General features: G+C 35.4%; 1 protein-coding gene across 1 annotated transcript in view; it reads right to left on the bottom strand.

Annotated features, from left to right (window-relative positions):
* Positions 1-1,398: 1,398 nt before the first annotated feature.
* The window catches only part of LOC131684560 (uncharacterized), a 212,158-nt gene continuing 193,519 nt past the window's right edge, over positions 1,399-20,037 (bottom strand). The window contains exon 10 of the mRNA XM_058967553.1: positions 1,399-3,039. Coding sequence (XP_058823536.1) covers positions 1,728-3,039 — 1,312 coding nt within the window. The 3' untranslated portion in view covers positions 1,399-1,727. The remainder of the gene's footprint in view (positions 3,040-20,037) is intronic.

Genomic DNA, 20,037 nt, shown 5'->3' with positions numbered 1-20,037 from the left:
TCTGAGCTTACTTTGACATTTGTCACAATATGAGAGCGGGGGCCTTTGAGAATTCAAAAAAAAAATTTTTTTTGCAATGCCCTAGTCCCTAATGACCCTAGTATTTTGGTTGTTTTCGTATAGCTTTCAAATGGTTTACAATATCAGCTAGATGTCAAAGAGAAAGTTACAGGAAATATTATGGGCCTTCTGAAAACCCTATTGTTGTTGATGGAGAAACGCGAATAACTTCTGAAAAGGTCGTAATAAAACAAAATAATTGCGCTGTTAAAACAAAATTTGAAATATCTCGAGAACTACTAAACTAAAACTAAAACGATAAACATTTGTTTTTTGACATTTTATGATGGGTTATCGCGAATAACTTTCAAAAAGGGCATAATCACACGAATTAACTGTTTTTGTTGGAACAAAATTCCAAATATCTCGGAAGCTATCGCATTTTGGAAGATTTTTGTAAAATGCATTTCGATTTAAAATGATACTTAAAATTATATTCTGTAATAAAATTACAGTTTTGTATGTCAATTAGTATGAAATTTAGGAATATGTATAAAGTTATTGTTAGAAAAAAAATTTACTGTCAAGTTCTCCATCATACAATCACATTCAAAATGTTTCTTTTCTCTTTATGTTTTTGTTGACAAAATATAAAAAATTAAAAATGGGTTTTTTGCCATTTAAATTTTTAACACATTTTTTTTGTGAAAAACGACACAACATTTTTTTCATATTTTTTAAATATTTTCGGACTAATCTTCGTGTAGTTCCTCTTTTGCTTTCGCGTTTTAGAGAATAGAATTTCTGTAAATTAGTTAGGAAACATAATTCAAACTCCAATGCCTTAAATTATTTTTGATCAGTTAAAGAGGAGGGCCAAAAATAACAAGGGAGCGCTAAACTGAAACTGAAGGGTGCTAGAAATTCACGCTACGGCTCGGGGGTTGATACGACACATTTTCTCCCCATGGACATGAATCCACTGAACTACGTCCAATCGAAATCTATGTATGACCATGATGAAGCGGCAACTCGGAAAGACCAAAGAGTAAGTGAATACAAATAACATACTAACCAAATAACATCTAATAGTTTATCCATTATCCGTAAACTGTTCTAAATACAAGTATATTACTGTCCTAAAAATGATTGCAGTGCCAAGATTGGGTTAATTTGGGGCACACAGCTGATTAAATTCGAGCCACGTTGCTGCGAAGCTACAGCTACCAACAGTGATACCTCGGTTACATAACGGTAGAGGGAGTAATTATGCTGTGACATGAAGAATTTCGGATTCCGAATGAATATTCACTGTATACATATAAAACGATAGCTTTATTTAAAATAATCATGTTCACAAAACATACTAGATAATAAATAAATAAAATACTGCCGGTAAATAAATATTCTAGAAAGGAATCGTACTTTGAAAAGAAATGCACGTTTAACGTCATTGTCGAATTTTTGTGTGTGTAGGAAACATCGGAATAAAACATCAGAGTCAAAAAATTGCACTTATAAATCATCAAAACTGTCGAGTGATCGATTGAGAAAACAGTTAACTACGCTCTACGCTTTAAAAAACAATACTCTATCTACTAGGCGCATAGCCTCTGTACTATTTACTGTAAGGAATTTGTACCCTCTAGGATCTACCGTAAAACAATACTGATACTGGAATAAGGAATGGCTTCTGCCGTCGGGAGGGGCAGAACTGTTACTTCTTCTCAATGAGATCGTTTGACTCCCCGGTGATGATTGCTATTCATGCTATTTCCGGGGGTTGAGGAAGACGACGCTGAGGACGATGACGAGGATGAACTTTGATGGTGAAGTTGATGCTGCTGCTGCTGTTGCTGTTGTTGTTGCTGCTGTTGAATATGATGATGATGATGATGATGGTGATGAAGATGTTCCTCCATCGGCTTACGGTCTACGGATGAGGAGGATGTGCTTTCCAGCGCTAGCAAGCGATGGTCCGAAGGCCATGGAGGAGGTGGTATCTGGATTGGTACTGGCATCGGAAGAGACATGGGCACTGGAATACCGTCCTGATTTATGGTACATGGTAGAACACACCCGGACGGTGTTGAAGGAGGGTGGCAATCCGTCATGATCGGAACGAACTGTTCTGGCATCCAGTCGAAGGAGAACGAAGCAGGTACACCAGCAACGTGAGGCGCACTGGTTGGTGTTGGCGGCGTTGTCGTCATGTAGGGGCTAAGTTCCTGGTGGGTGATGTCGGGAACTTTTTGTACGGTTGTATCCGACCAAGGAGGACTAGGATTCCACTGATCGATGAAATCTGTTGGTTCTGTCACCGTCGAAGAGGGAGGAGCCTTGAGAATACGGGTGCTTCTGGTGTGAAAAGAGGTAGACAGGGTCATGGTTTGAACTCCGCCGGATCCCATGAGTGTCCCCGTTCCACCACCAGCGATTCCCGCGCCACCGTTGTGGCTTGTTTCTGGGTGTTCGTGGTTGGAGGGATGCGTTGGGGGGTGCAGTTCTGTTATGGAACTTTCTGGTGACTCTTGACCGTTTTCTGGAATGTAGAGAGGCTCTATCCGATTAAATGCCCGCTTTTTCGCCGGAGGAGTTCCGTTGCGATCAGGTTGAATGCTTTGACTACTGCCAGTGCTTTCACAGCGTATTGGTATGGAACCCATCGGAGCTTGCACTTGACTACTGTAGTCTACCGGTTGCGTTTCCAGACAGTAAGCGTACGGCCGATAATGTTCTCCGCCTAAACCGTGATGGTGGCTGATGATTGGAGTTGAAGATCCGTTCATGTGGTGACCACCAGTGCCTCCTCCAGCCTGCCCCACAGGTGAGTGGTATCCGTAGGAAACATGATGCGGAGGTGCGATATAACCGTGGCCTTGAATCGTTGACGTTGGCGAAGGGTGACCATGGTAGTAGGAAGTGTTCGGCGGGATTCGGGTTGCTCCTTCGAACGGAATACCAAATTGCATCTTCGATTGGACGGTGTAGTAATGATAAAGCCATGAATTGGAGAGCATTACTGAAGCTTCGCGATCACTGTGGAAAGAACAAGAAAACATACTGTTACGTATTAAGTCAAAAGCATGCACGAAGTTGTCGCTACGAGTTTAACGCGGTCACAATAAGACATGTGGTGATGTGTCTGATCCTCCGATCCGAATTCACACTCGCTTTTTAAATTACCCGCATGTACAGTGAGCTTGTCGGTAGGAAGGCGAGAATTATGTTCCTGTCAATTGCTAACTGGCACACGGTTTGCTTTTGGCTACTTTCATCTTAGCGTTTCGCAACATGATCGACGGTACCCGTATGACGTTTTATTTTTATTTTCAACTGACGTTAGACCGGGTTGCATTGGAAGGCACACACAGCCCCAGATTGGAATTTAATTGGCCAATTCATTTCCCATTGATAGGTGAATTTATCAACATATCGCGGTACCCCTTTCGGTCTCTGGCTGCAACAGGTTTAAACACCCTGCTGTGAGACCGAGTTCCTAATACGAGCCAAAGTACGAAAGCCCCGGAGGTGAAAATTAATGTCTGGTCATTTGCCATACAATCAGAAACACTGGCTGGCGCGTTACACAAATTCAGAAGCACTTCACTGACCTACCTAAAGCACACTTAACCACCTCCAGTAGTCGTGAATAGGGCGAATAATTCACACGCTTGTTTCGCGCAAAGTACAAACCTATCGCCTATGCATGTCGTGGGGACTTCAAATGACCAGCGGTTGCTTTCGTAATTAATTGGCCAATAATCTCTAATGTGGCAAAGTACAAGATGAAAGGAAGCAAAACAAAACGAATGCCAAACGAAGCAAGAAGAAATTTAATTGAATTACACTGTGGAAAACAAAAGACTTGTTGAACGCGCCTCGGCCCGTACGTATGCAAAGACGCAGGCGACGAACCCGGCATCCCGGTGGTGCGTTAAAGTCTCGTCCTTTTCGGATGAGGCACGCGAGTGTGTGATCACAACCCAACCCGAAACCCGGCCGGCATATATATCGTTTCGCATTTCATTCATGCAAAGTTCACGCCAAGCCCTTTCCATCCAATCCCTATGGAGCCCGGGGGCAAAGTAGCGTTGAGCATCGTACTGACTACGACAACGAAGACGACGACGACGACGACGCATAAAAGGGAACACGGGCCATTGGAATAAAATAAAATTTGATTGTTCTGGGGGTAATTTAGTTGGAATTTTCAGTATTCCGCATATCCACTTTGCTTGTAATCTCTTTCCCCAGCTCTGGAGGATTTATTTTAATTCACTAACATTACTGCGGTTGAGGTGGTTGGGAAACCGGGGTTCGGCGGGAGCGGAAATGGACATTGTGTCCAGCCGACAGGATGGTACAATATGCGTTTTCTGGACGATTGGGAACATCTCTACCTGACAAAGAATAATAATAAGTCCAAGTGATTGTTGTTTGTTACGGATGGCGTCCAGCAGACGAGGACGGATCGTGTGAGCCTTTGCCATACATTCGCAGTCGAAGGTAGAATGAAAATGGTAATGGTGCGCAGGTCAATTTACTGGTTTGAAGCCAATTAAGTGTATGCCGAATAGTTGCATAATTTCTTGAATTGGCAAATTTTCCTCTTGGTTTGAAAAGTATCGTCTAATTGCTGATTACTTTAGCAGATTTTAAAACATTTACTTTTGATAAGTATGAATAAAAAATGATTGAAATTTCACTGTTCAACAACGTATCAAAACAAAACTCGATAACACTCAATTTGTGCGAATAAATTCATTGAAACATCCATTTATAATAGGGGAGGGCGTATCGTAGTTGGTAAATCGATTGCCTTGTACGCAGCTCACCTGGGTTTGATTCCCAACCCCGCACATAGGGTTAGATATTTTTCTAAAGACATTTTTCTAACCCGAAAAGGGATGAATGACCATAAGGTTAAAACCTCTACAATCAAAATAAAAAAAACCTCATTATAATAAGTCGCTACCAGTCAGTGGGACATGGGAGGGTTACCGCACACACACAGTTTATAAGATAGAGACAAATATGATTACACTTTCAAAAGGTGTAAAAAATTAAAATAGGAAGAAATTTACATCCCTTGTTCTCGACATGGACTTTTTTCCATTAAGGGTCGTACTACATTAGTTGATTTTTATATTTCTTACAAAACAAATATATAGGGTTCGCTTTAATTTTGAAAACTTTTTTTGAGGCCTGGAGGGCCGAGTCTTATATACCAATCAACTAAGCTCGACGGATTGCGAATATGACTGTATGTACGTATACCTCAACACTGGGCCACGGCCAGGGGCCCCGAGCTTTTAGAGGCCCTCAGCTTAGGATGTATAGAATCATTCAGAAGACTATGTTCCAAAAAATAGTAGTGCTCAATTGTTTATAACTCATTAGCGTGTGAATAACAATGGATCAGTTGCTCGGATTCGCACATTGCATCTTGACCCATGTGACTTCCAAGACCATCAGATAATCAAGCGGACTGATGGAAGCGGTAGGAAACGAGGCATTGCCTGACCGGGATGGTATTGGACCAATTCACACTCAAACCAACATTTTCAATTCATTTTCAGTAAAAACAATGAAATGTTTTCTACAACACGTATAGAAAGTTCCAAAGCGGCAACCAGCAAAGGGCAAAACTGTACAGAAAGTGGGAGAAGACGATGTTGAAATTTGGTACACAATCCTTGTTTGGCAAGCGATCCGCGCATGTGGCAAATTTTCATTTCATCAGGGATTGTGAATGGACAAATCTAGATGAAAACCTCTAAAAATGAATCCTGGATTTCTTGAGGTCTCACGACACACGATACACACTATGCCGTCGTAGTTAGGTATAGAACCAATTATGTTATTTTTGTATGACACTCCGCCTTATCAAAAATATTTTAGGCTGTCAGAATCAGGAATCAGAATATACTGGCTTAAATTGAACATATACCATAAGTAGTCGAGGATTTGTGCCTCACAGCACCGTGCATTCGATGTGTTTCCTATTTCGACTGTTTTACATTTCTGGTATTGAAATTGATTTTTTTTAACCTTCTTTCGGTGTTGGGATCAATGTGACCCAAAATGAACCTTCAAAATGCGACAACTTTTCAAGTTTTGTGCCTAGAAGTTTGGAATGTCTTGACTTTTGCTCTTTCATGGTTAGCAACGATTTTCAAAAAAGTTCAAAATTTTCGGACATTCCTGAAGGGCAGTACAAAAAAAGTTACGAATAAGGTGTTAGTGGGTTATATTAACCCTGATTTCGAACACAGTTTTAAGACACATTTACAGTCAAATCTAAATGAACTTGTACCCAAATTGTTTTTTAGAGTTTCAATTTTCAGTTTCTGATAAATATTACCGTTTTTGACCAGGTTAGCCAGCGGGAATCGCCTCGGTGCCGAATGGGGCATACATAGATGTATTCAAAACCGTCATCATAAATTACAGGTTTATTGACAGAATACTAATAATAAATACAGTTATATATCGTTTTATAATAGTAAACGCAAACAATATAAGAATGTACATATCAGTTTTGCACATGATTCGACCGATCTTAGGTATTCCGAAGTACGCTTCCGATGCCGATTTCGGTGATATAATAGTATTTCTCATAATACTGAACATGCGACAATGTTGTCAATCAATGAAACTGATCCCAAAGTTGCATAATATTCTTGAAAGCTTATATAAAATCCCATCTAAAATGATTATGATACTCTGATTCAAATACTGACCCTGGATTGTACGTGAAAATCATCCGGAACATTCGAAAAACTGGCTAATTCATGAATCTACTTCTAGAATTCTACAGTTTTTTTCTAAAACATTTGTTCACGTTCCATTGGCATAAATTCATAGTTTCGAGTGAAAAATTTACCCTATTGATCGCGTAATGATCATCCGGAAAATTTGGAACATTCGATGAACCGATTAATTCATAAGGCTGGCATTAGAACCATGTGTTTTTAGTGTTTCTTAAATTCTCAGTGGAACGAGTTCGTACTTATGACCTACACATGTTTTTGGCTACATAATGACTTTCTGGAACATCGGTGGACCGGCCAATTTATAAGATTTTTTCGAAAATATTTTTGGGAATATCATTCGTATAAATTCGTAGAGGAAAGTGGTAGGTTGCCGACACCCCTATGTATCTTTTGACAAAAAGCAGGCACGGACATTCTGAAAAATATTATTAGTGTGTTATACTAGCACGTTCTTTTTGTTTCGTTTTCTGAAGTAAACAGACTCGTATGTTCTGTTATACAACCAAAATATTTTTTAAGTAAGTGAAACTCTACTTAAATGCTTTTTTTTTATTAATTGGTTTGTGTTATAGAAAGAAGTAAATCGATCGGTTGTCGGCACACACACATGATCGGTTGTCAACCTCATTTGTGGTCAATTCTCTATAACCTAATCAATATAGGTATTTTCGGAACAGGTTTAACGAGTAGATGCCAAAGATCGTCAACTGTCAAAATTCTCTATGGTAGGAAATTCCGAACAAACCGTTACTTGCCAATCACAGATGTTGGCAGTAAACTAAAGACAAAAGTATTCTATTTCGTTAACTGCTATGAACTGTGTTTAGCCAGTAACGGTTTGTCCGGAATTTCCTTTCAAAGAGAGTTTTGACAGTTGGCTTTTAAGCCGTAATCATATGTTTGTCGAGAATTACACCAAAAAGCATTTCATAAAACTTTGTGGAAGTCAGTAACTTTCTATCTCAATTCATTGTTAATTCTGGCCAAGATTGAGGCATCATATCACTAGAATCGCATACCATCTAACCTATGCCGAGCACCTGATTAGGCAAGATCGCTTTATACGTTGTTCGTTAACCATGGCAATCACTACCCGAGCAGAGTCTGACATCAAATTGAAAACTAAACTTGATGTTGTGATGTTCGGCAAATGATTACTCAGGTTGTTGTCGTTTTGGTCGTTTTAACGGGTTAAAGATCAAAATGGAGAGCAGCAAAATTGTTCTATGACATCAAACAGAAAACTAATTCTGCTATCAGTTAGAGTAAATTGAAAGCTTATTGAGATGTTAAATTTTTTTTTAACAACAAAATATGTATTCACTTTGATGTTTCGCCAAAGAAATATAAACATAGAAAATTCTTCTAAGAAACAAGGATAGCAAAATGAGATCAAAATTTGAAGTCATATTAAAAAAATCTAAAACTGATAGCAAAATAAAATTTCAATTTGATGCCTTCATCAAAATATTATTTCTACTTGTTGCAATTTTGATGTTCGACTTTGCTCGGGTAGTGAGAAACCACTGCTTTGGGGAGAGTCTCAATGATCAGTCTTTTATCAAATTTATTTTACATCATTTTCACACCAATTTGTTCGAACATTTTCTAGGATATTCATGATACACAAAACTTTCGCCGAGATACACGCTTGTTTGGAATTATTCCAATTTTTTGGATAATTTATTTATAATTTTTTTCAGAAAAGTTCGTGGAAGAGCGGGCTTACTCCTAACATCCCCTTCTCTATATATGTGCCAGCGTGGACTTCTGTCTGATTTGTCTGAAGCTTTAGTCAGAAACTGGACTGACTGAAACTAATTCCTTTGCAATGAACGCTATCCGTCGGTTCGTTGCATTAGCAGTGTGTAATATTCGCACCAGTTTCATATGATTTTCATTCAAATTTTTCTTAGTAAATTTTCTTAACCGACAACCGCAATTCTTGCAAATTGCAAAAAGAATTTTTTTTCTAAATAGTTAGTAAATTTTTTTATGTTGAGAGAATAAACTAAAATCTTTCACCGGTTATTAGCTAAGGCCTCTAGCTTTCTATTGGTACGCTTTTGTCTCAATATTGTGCAATTGGAGTAATGTTATGAGCAAAAACCGATTTAATCCACCTAGCAGTGCGATGAGACATTTCTTACACATTTCACTATTGGATTAGTTTGCAGAACTCACGAGAAGTAGGCACCCAATTAGAGGTGGGATGAAAACAGTTTCTAGTCTTGCACGAATAAAATCTCGAATAAACTGAATAAATTATAGAAATCAACAAAACGACCGAAATAAAAAAGTAAAGCAAAAAATGGAACAATAGGTTTTTAAATTCATAAAATGAGTAGAAAAATTAATGGAAATCATTATAATTTTGATCCAAATACACGAATCAAATTAGATTAGGTTATTACATAAAAATTAAGATTATATTTAGAAATAGTTATAAGATTAATAGAATAAATTGACTCATACTAACAAATTGAATGAAATAAAACGAATGACTGAACATGAAATGCATAAAATTAAAGATATGAATAAAATGAATCAGATAAATCAGATAAATCAAATGAATCAAATGAATCAAATGAATCAAATGAATCAAATGAATCAAATGAATCAAATGAATTAAATCAATCAAATAAATCAAATAAATCAAATGAATCAAATGAATCAAATGAATCAAATGAATCAAATGAATCAAATGAATCAAATGAATCAAATGAATCAAATGAATCAAATGAATCAAATGAATCAAATGAATCAAATGAATCAAATGAATCAAATGAATCAAATGAATCAAATGAATCAAATGAATCAAATGAATCAAATGAATCGAATGAATCAAATGAATCAAATGAATCAAATGAATCAAATGAATCAAATGAATCAAATGAATCGAATGAATCAAATGAATCAAATGAATCAAATGAATCAAATGAATCAAATGAATCAAATGAATCAAATGAATCAAATAAATCAAATAAATCAAATGAATCAAATGAATCAAATGAATCAAATGAATCAAATGAATCAAATGAATCAAATGAATCAAATGAATCAAATGAATCAAATGAATCAAATGAATCAAATGAATCAAATGAATCAAATGAATCGAATGAATCAAATGAATCAAATGAATCAAATGAATCAAATGAATCAAATGAATCAAATGAATCAAATGAATCAAATGAATCGAATGAATCAAATGAATCAAATGAATCAAATGAATCAAATGAATCAAATGAATCAAATAAATCAAATGAATCGTATGAATCAAATGAATCACATGAATCAAATGAATTAAATGAATCAAATTGATTTAATTCATCCGGTGAATACAATGAATCAAATTAATGAAATGGATCAAATGAATAAAAAGAATGGATGAACAAAATGACTAAAGTAAAAAATAAATGAAATGCATAAATAAAACAAACGAATCAAATAAACAAAATGAGCTGAAGTGATAAAATGAATAAAGAGAAGAAAATGAGCAGAATTAAATGCATTGATTAAAATGAAAAATTGAACAACAGTAAAAGGTTATAAAGGTTATATTAAATTATATTATATTAAATTATATTAAATAAAGAAATAAATTGAATCAAATAAATTATTTGGATGAAATGATTAAAACTGAAAAAGTAGTAAGATTATTAAAATGAAGTAACTGAACAAAATGAATAAACTGGGAAAAATTAATAAAATGCATACAATGAAAACAATGAATGATATGAGTAAAATGCACAAAAAGAATAAACTGATCAGAGTGAATCCAAAGAATGAAACGAATAAAATAAGTAAAATGAACGCAGATGAACAAAACTACTTAAAAGATGCGGAATGAAATAATTAATTAAAATGAAATGGTCATATATTTGAAGCCAAACACATTTTTGAATAAAGAAAATGAATAAACCGGATTGTACGTATTTGAAAACCATTGCATCAGAAAATTTTGAAATGTTTTTGAAAATCCCATCTTCTGAGAAAAGGCTAATAAATATGCAATGGACTTTCTAGGGCTTCCATCTTTTTTTGGTTTTATTCTTTTTGTTTTCATGCTTCTTTACTTGACGAATTCAAAGTTTACTTTTTGGTCACATATTCCCGAAAAAAAATTATGTGCAGAACAGAATTTACTGGTCCAGTATTTTAACGCGCAATTGAATATAGTAAAGTGAGATAAGGTCACATGTGCTTTCAAGCCCCTTGAACAGAGAACGACAGAGGGAGAATGCGATTCGTGAGTGAGACAGGTAGAGTTTTTATTTGCATTGAAGTAAATAGTGTGAAATGTCTAGGCTATGTCGATTGCATAAAAGCCGTGTTTGTATTGTTTCGTTCGGAATTCTCGTGCAGGAAATATGGATAAATAAGTCCTATACAGACCAATATTGTGAAAAGGAAATGGTTCAAACTAGTCAGTATATCCAAATATGGACGACGATAAGTTAGAAGACATATTATAGTTGCATCCCCCATCGAGAGTGGGTACTTTGGGGACTTCTTTTCCTGGATCTAATTTGTGGATATTTTTGGTTTTTGATCTGTTATTTTTCATGAAAGTTCGTACCAATACAACGAATGTGCAGCTGATACAACTCATGGTTCATTCGCCTGCGCAACGTTCCGTCTTCCATCTGCTCGCCACCATAGATGGTACGCAACACTTTTCGTTCGAAAACTACAAGGGCGCGTTGGTCCTCCACGAGCATAGTCCAGGTCTCGTGGCCGTAGAGGACCACCGATCTAATCAGCGTCTTGAAGATAATCAACTTCGTGCGGCGGCGAATTTTGTTCGACCGGAGCGTCCTCTGGAGTCCAAAGTAGGCACGATTTCCCGCTATGATCCGTCTCTGAATTTCTCAGCTGTTATCATTGTCGTCGGTTACCAGTGAGCCCAAATACATGAATTCGTCGACCATCTCGATTTCGTCTCCGTCAATCCGAACTCGGGTGGGAGGTTCACATTGTCGTCTCTAGAACCTCTTCCTCTCATGTATTTTGTCTTCGAAATCCTGGCTTCAGCTTTCAGTCTTTGAGTATATATTTCATTCAAAATTCAATAGAGATACGAATAGTTTAAATATCGCACGTGGAATGTCTCTTTTAAAAATTTTCATCGTTAAACTTTCATATAACCCAGTTAAGCCAAATATTTTTCTGATATAGCCATGAATTTCCTTAATTATAGTGTAGATACAGGCATTGAATACAATTGAATTAAAGTTGAGTTGATGTAGCAGCAGACAAAAAATAGTTTTGTTTTCTCAAACCTTCGCAATTACAATTAATAAATATTTCAGATTGGCAGAAGATCTTATCACACAACTTAGAAATGGATACAGAAATAGCTAGATAGATGCGATAGAAGAGAGACAGAGAGAGAAAGAGAGAGAGAGAGAGAGAGAGAGAGAGAGAGAGAGAGAGAGAGAGAGAGAGAGAGATGAGGGGGGGGGGGGGCGTGTGAGGAATGGCAAATGATGGTTAATGCAGTGACATTATTTGTATATGTATATTATTATGATATATTGATTCTTACATTCTTATCATAAATAATGTAAGTAGTACTTTTTGCGCCATAACCAGTATAACCTAAATCTTGCAAAAGAGCTAAATTTTCGCTAGATTTTTGGGTTTCAAACATACAGTTGCTTTCGGTGACGCCACAAGTATAATTATATTAGAAATCTTTTATCTCACTACTAGGTGAATTACTTGTTGATCTGTGTATTGATATACCATCCAACATTTACCTCATGATTGAACGCAATGCCTAATCCAAGGAATCAATACTAGAACTCACTGTTTCTTTATCAACGCATTATTTTGTCTTTGAAGTGAACTTATATATTGATTTTTGAGAAATAGTTCATTTATTATAAAGGTAATTCACAAAATGTTCTCAACATCGAATTCCTTGAATCACGTAGATGTGTTTTCATACCCAGATATTCAAAATCGGTTTAGTTTTGCCCCTAAAACACCAGTAAAGCAATACTCTGTATGAAACAATCTCCTTTTTAGTTAGTGGAAATTGGTAAGCGAGGACTAAAAATACAAAATGTCTAATATCTCCGCCGCTCGTGTACGGATTTAGACAGTCTATAGCTTGTTAGAAAGGTATTTTTACAAGCTTTCTATTTATGTGCAGTTTGTGGGACAATATTGTATTGTTTGAAAGTTATTTGCAAAAAACCTGCTGTGTTTTGACAAAATCGCCCATATCTCAGAAAGTAAACAACATATCGAAAATCAAAAATAATAGTGTCAAATGGCAACGTTAGACCTTTCATTTGAAACTAATTTCATTAAGATCGGCTCAGCCATTGCTGAGATAATTACATGACATTTTGTACATACATACATACACACATACACACACACACACATACAGACATTGTCTCAATTTGTCGAGCTGAGTCGATTGGTATATGAGACTCGGCCCTCCGGGCCTCGGGAAAAGTTGTCAAAGTTTGAGCGAATCCTATACATTTCTTTTGTAAGAAATGTAAAAACACAAGTGTTCTGACAACCGACTACATTCCCCTACCCTATTGATAACGTAGTAACCTTCTGGAAGATCTGGAATTGGCTCTGAAAGTTTGTGGCTTTCTCGAAAGTTTTATTTAGAATTATTATTGCAAAAGAAATCATACGTGTGACTGGTACAAACACCCTATTTGTGATCTGGCCAATTCTACGCCGGATCATCCGAAAGGTCTATGGGTCACAAGTACGAATTTATGCGAATAATATACCGTTATATGTTTTCGAAAATAACTCAGAACTCTGGAACAAGATTTATTAATTGACCAGCTGCACGGATGTTCCAGATCTTCCGGAAAGTCATTATGTGGTCAATCCAGTCATAACTACGAATTTATTGCAATGCAATAAATATTTTTGAAAAAAAAAAACTTCAGGATTCTAGATTTAGATTCATGAATTGACCCATTATACGGATGTTCCAGATCTTCCGGGTGATTTTCACATAAAATCCAGGGTTAATAGTTGAGTCACAGTGATAATATCATTTTAGATGGGTTTTTATATAAGCTTTCAAGTCTATTACAAATTTTTGGGATCGGTTTCATTAATTCTCCACTAGAGTCGGCGCTCCCCTGAGTCGATTCCTAGTCCTAGTTATTTTCACTTACAGTGATAATATGATGCATACATTGCCACCTAGCGGCGAAAATGTACACTAATGGGTTTTCTTCATGTACACTGAAAACCATTCGATGAAGAAAATAACAAAACAAATTCTTGTTTTCCTAATTAGTTGATTTTAACAGAAAATTGAAAAACGTAACTAAATTTTCTCTTGATTTTGCGAGATTCTCAAATAATGGTTATTGAAAATTATTATTGATTTTGATTCAAGACGCACATCATACGAAATGACAGCAAAGTAGCCAAGATTTACACTAGGGTGACAGGAAAAAAATGACCCCTATCGGCCCACCTCTGCGTCGATTCCTAGTTTCACCAGGATTACTTGCACCAAATTTGAAGCAAATCGGACAAGTCTAACTACCGGACCAACGGGCCTGAAGTTTGTATGGGAATTTTCAACAATTTACATGGAGAAAACCCACCAGCACGCATTTTCGCCGCTAGGTGGCACTGTATGCATCGTATTATCACTGTAAGTGAAAATAAGAAGGATAATTGAATTGTCTACAACTTAGTCGAAGACTGCAAGTAAATCCGACTTTGTTAAAAGAAGTTATTAAAATTTCAACGAAGTTGTGTCTGAGTCAGTTTTGCATGGGGCCTAATAGTGCATGATTGTGTATCAGTACTCGATTCACACAAACTAAACATTTTTGTGAAATAATCGTTAGGTTTAGCTCAATGGTATGTTCAGAAGAATTATAGTAAATAATACGAGTCATGCTTTGATTAGAAAATTTTAGTCCCACCTGATACCGCATAGAGGGCGCCAACACTAACTTTTCAACGGAGATAGATAGAAATTTGGTGTCTTCTACAAAGTTATAGAACAGGCATTTTTCAGTATTTCTTCTGAACATCTTGATACTCTATCTCTCTTCTATGAAAAGTTAGTAGTGGCGCCCTCTGTGCGGTCACAGGTGGAACTAAAATTTTCGAACCAAAACATAACTCGTATTATTTACTATAATTCTTGTAAACATACTATTCAGCTAAATCTAACCATTATTTCACAAAAATATATAGTTCGCGGGACTCGAGTACTGATACACAACCATGCACTGCTAGGCCCCATGCAAAACTGACTCAGACATCACTTCCGTAAAAGTCCTTCCTTCTTTTAACATAGCCGGATTTACTAGCAGTCTTCGACAAAGTTGTAGACAATTGAAATATCTTTCTTATTTTCACTTACAGTGATAATACGATGTATACAGTGCCACCTAGCGGCGAAAATACGAGCAAGTGAGTTTTCTCCATGTAAATTGTTGAAAAGTCCCATATAAAGTTCAGGCACGTTGGTCCGGTAGTTAGACTTGTCCGATATGCTTCAAATTTGGTACAAGTACTCCTGGTGGGACTAGGAATCGACCCAGGGGTGGGCCGATTGAGTTTTCAAAAATTCATCATTTTTTCTGGGCAGTCTAATGCACACCTTACTGAAATACATCAAGGTAGCGACAGCAACTATGTTCATACACGCTGGGCAAAACGGTTATGCAGGTATGTAGTTGTCTCCACTTGGAAAGCTTGTTTTAGCCCGGATGCAACTACCTGAACCAGCATACAAAAATCAGAAATTCAACTGACCTCATTTTGGTTTTACCTAGTTTTTCTTTAAAAACATTTCAATAAAGGAATGATTTTGATTGACATTTATTTTCAATACATGTATACTGAAAGTTGAAAGTATTGTCGAAAATTGCCAAAATTATTCTATTTCGGATTTTGTCGATTATATAGTAAAATTTCAATTATTAACAAATGTAATATGCAATATAATAATAATGTTTCATCTTTTGAGATTCCAAACTAGATCTGAAATAAGTATGAAGTTTTTTTGTACAGCTGGCTGACTAAATAAAAAAGAAATAAAAATTATTCCTTTCATCTAAAATTGAAATCATCAATCAATTACCAACAATACTTAAATAGCTTTGGTTATTTCGTCTCATTTAAGAGTGCAGTTTATAAAAAGATAACATTATGAGAAACATAACTCTATATTATATTTACGTATGAATTACTGGCATACGGAGTATTTCAACAATTTAATTCCATACCTTCATCCGTCGGTCGGTGAAACAAAACGTTTGAAATATCCTATGTTGTATTTTACGATGTTTAATTCAACAATGAGATTAGTTGAATTCCAGTCGTTTGTGTCTTGGCTGAAAAGGTAGTGTAACGGCATATGCAATTGTGTCTGAACTAAAACAAGCGTTACAAGCTGAGACAAGCTTTTCAAACTTTAGCTCAGGTAGGCTTTTTAAGTTTTGTGCTAGGCTGAAACGTTCATGGCCAGACTGAAACTGACAGCTTCAAACCAACATGCTCAACTATTTTTTTAGTTGAAATTGTGATGAATCGGCTTTCCGTGTAAATTGTCGAAAAACCTTATACAAACTTCAGGCACGTTGGTCCGGTAGCTAGACTTGTCCGATTTGCTTTAAATTTGGAGCAAATACTCCTGGTGGGACTAGGAAACGACTCAGGGGTGGGCCGATAGGAATAATTTTTTTCTTGTCACTCTAGGGGGCATTCAAACATTTTAAAATGCTTAAGTACGAAATGTTTCGAATAAAAAACCCGGCCCGACGAATACCCTGTGATCATAAACCTGATTCCTACGGATAAGGCTTCGGGTCGGGTATCGTACCCGTATGGGGTGAGAAAATAATCATCATCATCATCAACTGTTCCTTAATCCTATAATAATCCCTTCATTATCTACATTGGGGCAATCGTTTGAAGTTCTACGACGAGTCCCAAGGTTGCAGGGGATTTTTTCATATAATTGCTCATTATTTCGATCTGTTTTCCCTGTTGGATACCACCAATAAAGTCTTTACGACGATTTCGTTTAAAGTTCAATCGATGGTTAAATATTTGAAAATCGAAATGTATCAGGCAAGATACTTTTATAGTTTGTACATTTAATAAATTAGCCTTTTCTAATATGCGAATATTTTTTGTATTTAGTCATTCGATATTTTGTTACAATCGATCTTTTCGAAATTTTTCCATACATCATCCGACATAATGTTATAGATTCATCCAAACTGGCTATTTATGAAAAAGGAAATCACTTTTTAAAAATTTGAATAATGTTCAGTGGCAAAAAATGTGTGATTCTTATTGAGGGATATTGTAATCTGGTGAAACGTATAGATGACACAGAATTTTCGTACTGCATTTTATTGATTTTACAAATATTTATTAAATGTTTAAGTATGTAGTTTGTTATCCATTGAAAAGATAAATAATCAAACATTTCAGAAAACATTTGAAAAATATATGGAATAGTTTATTAAATTTCATGAAAAGAGAAATGCTGAGTTATAAAATTCTTGAAAAAAGTTATGTTCGCTTAAGGGGGATTATTATCTAATCGATCATATTTACTGCATATTTGCGCATGGTAAAAAAACCGTATTGAAGTCTATAACTTTTTTATTTTGAAGACTTAATTATTAACATGTATTTTTTATTTCGTTAAAATATAGGGGGACTCGGAGCTATTAGGACAGTGGGGGTAATTCGGACCCCTTCGATTTCTCAAAAAATAGCAAGACTTTCTGACTATCGTACAAATTTGTGGAACCGCTATTATGATGCTTAAATTTCTCAAAACAAAAATCATTATAATATTATTTAGAAAAACCGTGATTAAATCAACAAGTAAAAGTGAAAAAAATAAATGGTAAGTGTTTCGGAAAGCTTGAGGCTCCTATTTTGTGGAATGATTTTTGTTTGGGTGAAAACACAGATATTTTCGAGCCGCTCACTACTTTTGTGCGAAATGAGCGTACGGGGCTATTCGGACTCCATATTCTGTCAACCACCGTTCAGCGGCTTGCGGCTGCGCACACCATTGCACATGCCACAGCAAAGAAAATACATGGGCCGCCAATTGACAGCTGTGACTTACCATATTCAGTTTTTGCAAAGCAATTTGTTTTTTTGCTTCTTAGGGAGTGTCTCTTATAAATGTTTCATAGGTAAATTGCATTGTAAAAAAAATAAAGAAAAATGACGGCCTGAATTGGGGCAAGGTTCGAATTACCCCTACATTGTAAAAGGATGGAAAAACGTAAAGGTTTGCAAATCGTTGCCTAGCGCTGCCATTGAGTGGTGCAAATGAACCTTTTATGCCACCAAAATTTAGCTGAGGTTTCAAACTAACAATTAGAACCTTTGACCGGTAAATTTTGTCACATCTTTCCACCTAAAAGGGCGATTTGCTTATGTACCCCTATTCGTTCAAATGGGAGATATTAAGGCGCACAGTCGACATGATTTTTTTTTCAATAGACGGCTAGTATTGCAATTGCTAGTATATCCAACCTCTTCAATGCGAACCTCAAAGAAATTTTAATAAAATAGTTTTTACCAATTTTGGCTAAAAACAATAAAACAATCGAATTTGTGTTTCCACTTCGTCTTATCAGAATCCAACACTAATTTAGTACAGGACTAAGCTACAGCTGGATTGACATTAGCTCAGAAGACGGAGCTTAGTCCTGTCACTAAGTTAGTGTCGGATTCTGATGAAATGAAGTCGAAACGCAAATTCCATAACTAATTTAGTTATAGGTTTTGTGCCCATGCGCGAATGTGGTTTTACACAAGTGCTTGTCGTGATGTGAGCGTGTTCAGACGTGCATCGCGTTGCTTTTGATTCGTTTTCCTTTCAAATAGTGATGGTGTCAATTACTAAAGTGCATTTGTTTAGAATACATAAATTACGTGTCATAATAACATAAAGATTGTGTACGTTGTTGGAATGGCGTTTCTCTCCATCGGGTGTATTGTTATAAGAAGTAGAACGAAGGAGAACTAAATTGTATCATATACAGTACTTATGTGTGTTTGTGAGACCAGTTAGTCGTGGGAGAATTGGTAATAGTTAACCTATAATAAAACTCTATACTCATACTCATCATATTCTTTACATATGTTATATTCACCTTTAACGGTATGACCATTATACTTATCATATGCACTATTTTCGTTTTAATTAAGTTATTCAATTTATCTAATTTCATGCAAATATTTTAATCATATATATGTTCTGAATATTTATAATATCCATGGTGTTATCTTTTTTTTCAGTATATTCAAGATAGATTCTTTACGTATATTTCATTATTTCATGAACTGTCTTCATTATCGGCATTATAACCATCAAAAAAAACTATATGAATTATTTCCATTGTTAATCTATGTTACATTATATTAAATAAATATATTATATGCAACTATATGGGAAGGGAGGGTTAGCATCAGGGCACCTTACAACTGCCAGTCTGAATCACTTGGAGGAAACGTACCGTTTCATCCTAATATATTATATCATGTTGGATTATATATATATATATATATATATATATATATATATATATATATATATATATATATATATATATATATATATATATATATATATATATATATATATATATATATATATATATATATATATATATATATATATATATATATATATATATATATATATATATATATATATATATATATATATATATATATATATATATATATATATATATATATATATATATATATATATATATATATATATATATATATATATATATATATATTGAATTATATTATGTTATATTATTATTTTATTATGTTATATTATTTTAATGCCATATTCTTTATATTCATTAATTAAAATGCATACATGAAACCGCAACCAGAGCAAGACTCAAGCTGGATGATGGCAACCTAGATTCATTCATATATAAATCATTCATCACTATATGATTCTAATTCGGTCGTTATATTCATAACATTCATTATATGCATTATATTCAGAATTCATACATTACATTTCATATACAAATTTAAAAAACATTGGGTTGGGAGGGAGCATCAGGGTATCATTCAAGTTACAACTTGGACTAGATGTCGTGGGTCGCCAGCTTCTAGTCACAAAATATGAATACTACCAGCGAGCGCATAATTCTTCAGGATCATGCGGTTGCTGTGAATTTTCTTATCTGACAAATGGTAACAAGATTGACGCGCCCTTCTCACACAA

This window comes from Topomyia yanbarensis, chromosome 2 (genome assembly GCF_030247195.1).
Source record: "Topomyia yanbarensis strain Yona2022 chromosome 2, ASM3024719v1, whole genome shotgun sequence".
In the NCBI taxonomy this organism is placed as follows: Eukaryota; Metazoa; Arthropoda; class Insecta; order Diptera; family Culicidae; genus Topomyia; species Topomyia yanbarensis.
This window is presented reverse-complemented; position numbering and strand designations above follow the sequence as displayed.